The sequence below is a fragment of the Cebus imitator genome, unplaced genomic scaffold (assembly GCF_001604975.1).
Source record: "Cebus imitator isolate Cc_AM_T3 unplaced genomic scaffold, Cebus_imitator-1.0 Scaffold205, whole genome shotgun sequence".
Classification (NCBI taxonomy): Eukaryota; Metazoa; Chordata; class Mammalia; order Primates; family Cebidae; genus Cebus; species Cebus imitator.
Genome location: NW_016107520.1, coordinates 3,115,136 through 3,126,316, shown reverse-complemented (window position 1 = coordinate 3,126,316; position 11,181 = coordinate 3,115,136). Strand labels below are relative to the sequence as shown.

Genomic DNA, 11,181 nt, shown 5'->3' with positions numbered 1-11,181 from the left:
ACAAGCATGGGCCACTACACCTGCCTATTTTTTTTTTTTTTAACGTGTTTTGTAAAGACAGGGTTTAGCCATGTTGTTCAGGCTGGTCTTAAACTCCTGGGCTCAAGCAGTCTGCCCCCTTCCGCCTCCCAAAGTGCAGGATTACAGGTGTGAGCCACTGCATCCAGCCCACTACTGATATTTTGGACTGGATAGATAATTTTTGGTTGTGGGACCTGTCTTGTGCATTGTAGAGATGGTCAGCAGCATCTCTGGCCTCAGCACATTAGATGCAAATAGGATCTCCCTCCTCTCCTGCGTCACTAGTTCGTAATAAAAAATGTCTCCAGACATTGCCAAATGTTTCAAGGACAGGGTGCAAAAGTACCCCTGGTTGAAACCACTGGTTCTCTTTAGTCTTCCTGCTAAAAGCCAAGCTCTGTAAAGGCAGACACTTTGTTTTATTCATCATTGTTTCCTTAGAACCATGTCTCACACATAGATACGCTAGTATTATAGTAAATATATGAATGAATACTTTTAGCTGTAGAAGTAGCAGTATTTGTAAAAATATACAACTATAGAAATGTCAAAATGATACCATACTTGAGTTAATTCCAATGCTTTAGAATTAACGTTGTTAGGAATACCATGTTTGGCTGGGTGTGGTGGCTTACACCTGTAATCCCAGCACTTTGGGAGGCCAAGGCGGGCAGATCACTTGAGGTCAGGAGCTCCAGACCAGCCTGGTCAACATGGTGAAACCCTGTCTTTGTCAGAACACAAAAAGCTAGGCATGGTGGTGCACACCTGTAATCTCGGCTACTTGGGAAGCTGAGGCACAAGAATCGCTTGAACTCAGGAAGTGCAGGTTGCAGTGAGCTAAGATTGAGCCACTGCACTCTAGTCTGGGCAACAGAGTGAGACTCTGTCTCCAGAAAAAAAAGAAACTACGTTTAAAGAGGAGGACAGGTAAGTTTTATCAACGTACTGCCTTGGCCCTCTGCTCCATCCTAATCTGCAGGCTCTCTTTTATTTGGAGAGAGTTGCCAGCTATCCAAGACATAGGCCATCAGAAGGTATCAGTCATGTTCTTAACGAGTCATGTGCTGGCCTGGGGCACCATCTGATTCCTAAGCCTGGGATGACCCTGCCTGCCATCTAGATAGAGTGGCCCTAGCCCACAAGGATGCTGACATTTATCAGCCACTGCATACATAAGAATGGAAATCTACTCACCATCATCTACAAATCAGGTTCTGTCACTGACTGGTCATGTTTTTCAACCCAACAGAACCTAACTTTCCACTTGAGTATCTTATTCCAAGTTGGCTGTGCTTCTGGTTCACATTCCTAGGCTAAATGTTAATGGCTTGCTGCTGCCAAACTCTGCTTTGGGGATGATCAATTCCGTGAGAGGTGCCAGAATGTTAGCTGCTCAAGTATGGTCGTTAAACAAGGCTGGTGTTGGATGGTTTTTTGTGGTTTGCTACTTGTCTATGACTTTGTTCCCAAGTTTCCATTCAATGGAAAGACACATAGCTTTTTACCCCTCCTTTCCCATCTTTGTTTTTTGAGCAGTGGTAGTTCTGATTTAACTTCTGCTACTGTGTCCTTTCTGAACATTCAAACGATTCTTTTTATTAAGCAACAAGTCACAGACTCTGTGCCTGGCCTTGTGTTGGTGAGGATACAATAATTGGTGGCATGTTTTGAGTGTTTATTTCATGCTTCACACTTTACTAAGTGCTTTACACATAATTCATGTATTCCCCACAACCCAGTTTACTGATGTGAGAGCTGAGACAGAGCCTAATAAGGAAGCATAGATTCAAACCCAGTTAGTCTGAGCCCTTAAGGTTACAAGCACTACCTCCCAAATATCCTGCTTCTTGTTATACTTTATTATCTGACTAGATGTTTTTGTCCCTCTTCTAAGCTTTAATAAAGCTATAAGATTGGAAACTTTGTTTAATTTTTCAAAATCACAGACATTAGGAATAAGAACCAGAGTTTCCTGAAGTTAAAATGTTAAGACTACTTGTTATCCAAATTAGATATAGAAAAGAAGTTAACAACAGTGTGGTCTTCCCACCCTGTTCTTCTCTACATGGGTGTTTATTCCACTTTTCATTAATAGCTGCTTCAAGGCACAGGGCGGGCAAATGAGAGGAAAAGGAGGCGGGGCTCCTATTTCTAGCAGCTTTCTTTCTCTCTGAGGGGAATAAACAGAGCGAGAGCCTGCTCTTTCTGTTGGTAGTTGGTTGTTCAAGTGTAAGATATCCAGATTGAATACGTAAGTGCTTTCGTAATATGCAGGAGATGGGTTGTTAAAGAATTGCTGACAGTCATTTCATTGTCTGATTTGTGCCTATTTCTTCTGCATTTGCACACCTTTCATAACAACAGGACACAGTTAAAAGAGTACACTGACCATTTTGGTTTTCTTTTATATAATAACTGATTGAGCAAACTCTTTCAGTTTTAGATGCTACGTTCCAAGTTAAGTAGTAAAATGATTTTCTAAAATTATGGCAATGATTCATTACTGAATTATAAAAGGCAAGACATTTAAGGCGTTAGAGTGAGCAATATATATCAAAATAACTATCTTGTTACATATTTTTTTCTTATTTTGTATTTTTTTTCTAAATCTAGCCTGCACATTTTTAATAGTAGAATATGGTGCAGGGTATTGTATATATAACATGTATAGTGTGTACATGGGTGCGTGTGTGTATATATAGTATAGAATATTTAGTTAATTTTATTTTACTTCTAATTCATTACTGAAGAACCCTTGTTATTACACAGGATATGCCCACAGAACTTATCAAGAATTTCCCAATTGTAGACCACAAGTCTAGCATGTACTTTAATGAGTAATATGCCAGTGACTGATAAAATTAAGTAATTCCATTAGAGTCTGCATCAAGTAGAATGAATGAAACCTCAGCATAATGGAAGCATTCAGGAGCTGATGCATTTTTATGTTTTCTTAGAGTCTTGATTATGTTTTACAAATTATCTGGATGGTTGGGTTGGTAAAAAGTGTGTGAGGTTTGATGGCTTTTTAATTTTGTTTTTGTAGCAGTTGTGTGGTGCCCATATGTATTGTTTGGGTACCCCAAACAATACATATGGACACCCACACACCCCCCAAACAATACATATGGGCACCCACACATACATGGGTGTGTGTGGGTGCCCATATGTATTGTTTGGGTTGTTGGTTATTCTCTCAAAACCAAGTTCACCATAAAAAAGTTTGAATTTTAGTATTTCTTTGTTAAGTAGTGGGACATTCTAGACTGTGTGTTGGCTCTCCCTTAAGTCATTTGTTTTTCTTATGCTTGGAAAGGTGTATTGTTGAACTCTTTAAACAGGCCTTTACTTTGGCCTAAGATCATATTAGAAAACTTTTTGATGTCACTTATTATATGCCTTAGAATTAGAAAGTTATATGGTATATTCTCCCATTACATTTTAGCCGCAAAGCCCATATATTAAATAAGCAAATCAACTATATGTGGCAATTAAAACTTAAAAAAAATAGTATGAATTGGCTCTTAGAAATATTTAATCAAATAATAGCCATGCACCTGTAATCCCAGCTACTCAGGAGGCTGAGGCAGGAGACTCACTTGAACCTGGGAGGCGGAGGCTGCAGTGAGCTGTGATTGCGCCATTGTACTCCAGCCTGGGCAACAAAGCAAGACTCCATCTCAAAAAAAAAAAAACCAACTATTTACAAATATGTGACCAGGTTAAGGGAAACCAGTAAGGTCGGGAATGCTGCCCTGGATTCTGGCAACAGTGGGAATCTCTTTCTACTCTTGACCTGAAGGAGCAAGGAGGGACAGCTGCAGCTATGGCTTTGGGAGAGCCAGCTTGCAGAGCTGTGGCCTTCACAGAGGAAGGCAGCCACTGCCAAGGTGTGGCCAGGGAAAGAGGGGAGGAGATGATGCCCTGAATTCTTTCATCATTCTCACTGGGCAAGCCCAACCAGGAGCCAAAGGACAGGGCAGCCCTTTGGATGCAGTTCATTGGGGGACCGCCTCTGGGCCACAACCCTGGAGATAAAGGCAGGGGCAGACCTGGAGGGGCAGAGAGAGTGCACAGCATTAGTGACTGTCTCCCCAAGAGCAGACTTGCAGGCTGTGTTTCCTGGCTTTGCTTCCATTTCCCAGAAGTGCATACCCAGTGAGAGGAATGATGATACACAGTGGAGCTCCTTGTCTGAAGAAACGGATCATACACTTCTAGCTCAAATGATCAGTTTTTGCCTTTTGTGCTTTTCAGAATCATTCCTCTGCCTGTGTGTTTTAGAACGCAAAGCAGACGTTTTTGTGTGACATCAGAACACAACAAACACCTGGATGTTAGAGTTTTCCTGCAGAAACACCTTGAAATAATGTTTAATTGAATCACATGAACTAGCAATGGTTTTGCTAGCAGAAAATACAGTATTAGATGCATGCAGTGTAAAATCAAAGCCAGGAATATCTGTCCTTATAGAATGAGCTGTTTCTAGTCGTTTGTATTTGTTTGTGCTTTGTCCGTTTTATATGTAAGAACAGTAAATGATGCAGCTTTAGGTAAAATACATGAAGAGAAAATAATGAATTAGAAAAACACTGTCATTCTGTTTTCTCAGCAGGACACAAGCATTCTGAAGAATAACAGTTGGAAAGTCCCCAAAATAGAGAAAAAAAAGTCACTTATTGTTCAAACTCTCAAAGGGCAAGGCAGGGCAAAATAAACTGTCTCGCTATTACACACAATTAAAGCATTATGCATATGAAGCTTTAACTGCATCCCTCAATAACATTTATTTTAGCCATCAAATATATCAATTTAGGTTGATATCAGGAATTTTCTTTTACAAAGCCATATCTAAGAAAATTATCTTGTGGGGTTGGAAATTGAGCGCAGCTTCCCAGCACCTCACTTCTGCCTTGTAATCATCGTGGACCTTCCAAGTGATGATCCTGCAACTCTGCATTTCTCAAATCATTCGTAGAATATCATATCATGTTTGTCAGACTGCATTTAGCAATGTACAGGAGTGGCTTACCATAATGCTTCACTGTCAGATGGTCTGCAGTTCTAACTACCCATAAATAGACTGTTAATCCAGACATAATCCAAGAAGCCTCAGAGTAGAAAAAATAAAAATACCACATGGGGAAGGGGATGGGTAACTAGAAGGGGCACATGGAGAACTTCTGGGGTGCTAGCAGGAGCTATGAGGAAGGTTTTGGGGGTCTCTGACCTACCGAGAACCAGCTCGGTTGGGAGACCACCACCCAGGTGGCGCTGAAGCTGTTTTGAGAGGCAGACACCCAAATAGCACAACAGAGTGCATCTATCCTGGGGACCAACAGCCTGAGCCCCTCTGGGGCTGACAGCTCTCCAGGCTGAAGGCCCCCAGCAGATTCTCACCCATGTAAGTATTTGCTCTTAGACAGGTTATTCTTATTAATACACAGGTGCTCTACATTTACTTATAACTCAAGAATATACCAAGTCAGCAGCTGTTACCTGTGTACCACTAATTACAGACTAAAAGCTATCCTCCACAGAGTAGCCATGCGGGCAGGGTAAACTTAATGTTTCTCAACACTGATTACATTCTGTATCTTGATTAGTATAAAGGCAAAATATATTTCATTTGTGAAAATTTAGCAAGGTGTACAATTACATGTGTAGCTTTCTTTACATGTTTTACTTCAATCAAAAGTTAAATGTAGATAAATTGATTGGGGTGTGTATATGCACATGTACAGTAGACACTTTCTGGCATGTTTATCTTTAGAATGGAATATGGCTACTGTCTTGTTTAGATACCTTTGATTTAGTTTTCCTCTTGTCATAGGAGATGGTCAGAGACATTAAGAAGCTAAATATTAATCAATTTTAGGGCTTAGTAATCCAGAGGCATTTCAATTAATATCCCTAAACATATAATTCAATAACTGAGGAGACTCCATATTCCCAAGAGCAATTAATTATGTTACATGTACTATTACAAAGGCTGGGAAACTTTTAGAAACCTACCAAGATTAATAAAAGACTTACTGCTTAAAGGTGAACTTACTGTAAAATGAAGCTATCCCAACAATGTTGAGAAGTGAAGGAATTATTGTACTGCTAATATAGTTTGGTGAAGCTACATTGAATCAGGAATTCCATTTAAATAAGTCACTATGGCTGGGCGCAGTGGCTCACACCTGTAATCCCAGCACTTTGGGAGACCAAAGCAGGTGGATCACCTGAGGTCAGGAGTTTGAGACCAGCCTGGCCAACATGGTGAAACCCCATCTCTACAAAAAATACAAAAATCAGCTGGGTGTGATGGCATACGCCTGTAATCCCGGCTACTTGAGAGGCTGAGGCAGGAGAATCGCTTGAACCTTGCAGTGAGGCAAGATCGTGCCACTGCACTCCAGCCTTGGCGACAGAGTGAGACTGTCTCAAAAAAAAAAAGAAAAGAAATTTTAAAAAAAAACAAGTCACTACACTCTCAAATCATTACATGCACTCAAAGTTTTACTGTAATGTGAAATCAATTATAAAATAAATTTTGACTGTAAATAGATATTACACATAGATAGATTGCTGCACAAATACAGAAATAGTCGCTGTGAGTACAGCCAGGTAGGCTAAAATAATAGAATGTTAGAGCCAGGGGAACCATTAGAAATTATTTGACTTGATCCCCAACCTTTACAATGGAGAAAATTTAGGTACAGAGAAGTGAAAATGACTTCCTAAAACACACAGATAATTATGTTATGACTGATTTGCAGCTGGTACTGAAGTATTCCTATTTGTTGATCTGTCCCCGTCACTCAGCCAAGTTATTAAGAGAAGAGGCTGGAATCAGACCAACTTGGGTTTAAATATCAGCTCTGGGACTTTCCAGTTGAATGTTACCTTGGGCTTTAATGACAGATCCTACCAATTCAAGAAAATTACCTGGGCATTAATTCGGAGGTACAGACACTAAGGGACTTCATGAGAGGTATCCTGAGGGCACCTCCTTAAAACACGACTGAGGCAAGAGAAGAACTAGAAGTCTCATTAACCTCTCTACAGGATAGCAACTGAGAGAAGGGAAATCTGGCCAAATTTTGCAGCCGTCTTGATCTCTGGGCCTGACAGCCCAGTGGAATTGCGCTTTGCTTCTTTCTGCATGCAAAAGTGCTCTTCACCCCAGGATCTGCAGGGATGATTGACTTGGCATTTGGATGTTATCCTCTCCTCAAATGCCCAGTCTAAACATGCTGATCATGGCTCATGCTCCCAAGTGTCATTGAGTTCTGGAGTCTTAATCGTGGGATTTCTCTAATACTGTTTGCACCAGAGTGTGGACACCTGACATCTAATGGAGAAAGTAATAGAACTCACCTTAAAGAGCTGTCATAGGAATGAAAAACAATGCATAAAAGCGTGTGGTCAGATGCTTGACCCACATTAGACACTTAAGAAATGCTGCATGCAACTGTTGTTACTCAGTTACAGCTCAACAGTGGGCATTGAGTTGTCCAAAAACCTGGTCACTCTTTGACTTAGACAAGATTTTCTTTTTAGAGCGTATCACTTTAAAACAGTAAAATAGCTATGGTGAAAACACTAGACAACAGGAAAACATTGACAAAGATATACTACTTAGAAATTCAATCTAGTTGGGACTTTCTGATTTGTTTCATAAAGGACAAATGTATGGCTGAATCTGACTTTTTTCAAGCCTGGTCTTTGGGGTTGAAAGACCAAACTCCTGTTCCATCACTTAACTAAAGCTGTCAATGGGCAAATTATCAGACCATCTTGAGCCTCTGTTTCCACCTCTTTAATATGAGGTTGATGATAATGCCTACTCAGGGGGTGCTTGTGGAGCTCAAGGAAGAGAAGGTGTACATGAAAAGGAAAAAAAAAAAAACTGTTGGCGGTGAACATTAAATAGTAGAAATCTTAAGGAGATTGTGTTTACTTCTCTTTCCAGTTTTCATCTTGCTGCTGCAAAAGGACACGTGGAATGCCTCAGGGTCATGGTTACACATGGTGTGGATGTGACAGCCCAAGATACTACCGGTATGTGGTTTTTAATCTCATAAGCCAGCAGGCCAGCACTGGATGAGGTGTCAAAAGGTGATACATATTCATTGTGGAAAATAAGGCCAGGTGCGGTGGCTCATCCTGTAATTACAGCACTCTGAGAGGCTGAGATGGGTGGATCACTTGAGGCCAGGAGTTCAAGGCCAGCCTGGCCAACATGGTAAAACCCCATCTCTACTAAAAAAAAAAAAAAAAATCCAGGCATGGTGGCATGCACCTGTAATTCCAGCTACTCAGCTACTCAGGATGCTGAGGCACGAGAGTCGCTAGAACCCAGGAGGTAGAGGTTGCAGTGAGCTGAGATTGTGCCGCTGCACTCCAGTCTGGGCAACAGTGCAAGACTCTGTCTCAATAATAATAATAATAACAATTAGAGTCTACAGATAAAATTTAGAGTCCAAAAGAAGAAAAGAGAATCACCTCCAATAACTAGACTCTGACATGGTTTCGTTATATAGCTGTACTTCTGTGGTTAGTCAACTAAAGACTTTATGCTTCTTATCCTCGTTTTTTATATTCTAAGATTGTATGTATAGACCAAGCAATCGCCCCTAATTTTTGTTTTTATGAATCATAGTGTGAGGTGATGAATGGAGTTAGTTACTCAGGAGCTCATTTCATCAGCTGAGATAGGCTTTGTAGATGGAAGCCTTGATCTTCATCTGAACCAGCTGCCGGCGATTCTCACCCTTACTATACTTTAGGGCATCCAGTTCACTTGGGAACTTGAAGGAAGGGAAGAGAATAAACAGTACACACACACACACACACACACACACACACTCTCTCTCTCTCTCTCTCTCTCTCTCTCTCTCTCTCGTCTCTCTCTCTCTACACTACACTACACTTGATCTTCTGAGATTCAGATTCCATTTTCTGGATGTTGCCAGTCAACTGGTTGTTTTTTTTTAAAGCTCCCTGGGTGATTGATTCTAGTGTGAAACCAATGTTGACAAATGATGAAGAAGGCAAATGGAGAGAAAAGGTAGTATAGTCTTATCTTGTATAAGATAAGACTGTCCTGTAAGAAGGAGCCCCTGGGGTCTCTAGCTTGGGATTCTGCCCTTGCTGGCCACCCCAAAGGACCAAAGCAACCACTGATGGCTTTTCATTTCCCTACTGCACTTGAGAATTTTTGGTTTCTAATAGGTTTTTATTAGTGTTTACCGGGATACAAAATCAGCCTTACCCCATTGCCTTTATTCTAGGCTTTTCATGAACCTATAATGGATCCTTTCCTTTTCTCCCACCCCCAAAATTGGCCTCTTCAGACTAGTCATCTTGGGGAATCAGCCAGGTATTGCAGGAATGCTATTATTACTCAATATAGGGTTGGAAACAGGTTTAGAATTGTTTTCATTGTTTGTGGACTTAAAAGAATCTCAGTGGTTGGGAATCTTTATCCTTTGAGGATAGGGTTTTTTTTTTTTTTTTTTTTTTTTGAGGGCAAACCCAAGAGCCCTAAAAAAATTTGATGTCAAGTCAGGTAAATGATGTGTCAAACTGGTAAAACCATTTTTGGTCAAAAATAGGGAATGATTGAAATAACAGAATGATTTTTCTGAGTAGTTCCACAGAATGTTCCAAAAATATTTTGAGAAATGGCAACATCAGTAGAGGGATAAATGGTTTCCTTACATAACTGCCTTGAGGGAAATACTAATTTATGTTGTTCTAATTAAGTCATTTTTAATCTCAAGACTCAATTATTGTGTTTGTTTTTAAAGTTAATTGTCATTACTCTTAAAGTTAGGTCATAAAACCACATGGTACAGTATGATTTGCTAAAATAATGCTAATGAGATGTATGTCCACTTAAGTAGGGGAAATTTCCCTCTAAGAAACTCATAATCTGAAAGCATTAGCTGAGAGTGAATAAAGTGGTAGAGTTTTGTTTCATTGTACTTGATGTTAAGAAATGGATTAGACAGGACCATAGTTATTTTCAGCATAACCAAAATCTTCCCTTACCTCTTTTTATTATAGAGAAAAATAAGTTGGTTTTTTTTTTGTTTTTGTATTTAAGACAGAGTCTCACTCTGTTGCCCAGGTTGGAGTGCAATGGTGTGATCTCTATTCACTGCAACCTCTGCCTCTCGGGTTTAAGCAATTCTCCTGCCTCAGCCTCCTGAGTAGCTGGGACTATAGGCACCTGCTACCACACCCAGCTAATTTTTGTATTTCTAGTAGAGATGGGGTTTCACCATGTTGGCCAGGCTGAACTCCTGACCTCGGGTGATCCACCTGCCTCGGCCTCCCAAAGTGCTGTGATTATAGGGGTGAGCCACTGTGCCCAGCCAAAGTAAGTTTTTTTTAAATACATGCTCATTGTAGAAAAGTTGAGAAATACAGTAAACTATAAAGAAGATAACTCATGTTCCTACTCCTATCAGAAAGAAAAAAAATTTATTGTATTTCCTTCCAGATTTTCCCAATACATTTTTACATGCCTGAGATCATATTATGTAATAAATTCTGTATTCTACATTTAATTTAATAAATATCCCACCAGTTTCATTTCCCCCATTAAAGGCTCTTTAAAAAAAAAAAAAAGAAAGAAAGAAGTGTAGTTCTTTGTGGCCCTATCACACCATTGGGCAGAGCTCGTATTTGCTACGAAAGCCCTAACCTGGTTCCTGAGAGGCTGGTGCAGTGCTGGCCAGGAAAACTGCCCCAGAGCAGTGCCCACTTCCTACAGCCTGAGATGTGCCATCTCTAAGAAGCAACAATGGAGGGGGCACTGCAGACACAGCCTGGATATTTCCCAGGATTGATCAGTGGGAACCAATTGAAATTGGTGGGATCCACATCCCTTTGTGGCCACAGGATATTCCATGGGTTGAAGATGTCTCAGAGTTTCCATCGCTTCCCTCTCACCTAACATTTTTAGCAATGATGCTGGCACTTCGGTCCTTGGGCTTTGTTTTGCTTTGGTCTGAATGAGATACCAGCTTCTTGCATGCTTTCTTGAAAGCATGCAAAGAGAACACAGGAACAAGAGAAGGAGAACACTGTGTGGGAAAAAAATGCATCTAGAAAAATGCTTCTCATTTTTTCTGTCCCAATAAACGGGTAAAATTG

At 40.4% G+C, this 11,181-nt stretch overlaps 1 protein-coding gene across 3 annotated transcripts in view; it reads left to right on the top strand.

Annotated features, from left to right (window-relative positions):
- The window catches only part of RAI14 (retinoic acid induced 14), a 189,430-nt gene that overhangs the window by 142,516 nt on the left and 35,733 nt on the right, over window positions 1-11,181 (top strand). For all 3 annotated transcript variants that reach the window (XM_017548291.1, XM_017548294.2, XM_017548296.2), the window contains one exon: window positions 7,988-8,076. In XM_017548291.1, coding sequence (XP_017403780.1) covers window positions 7,988-8,076 — 89 coding nt within the window. The remainder of the gene's footprint in view (window positions 1-7,987; window positions 8,077-11,181) is intronic.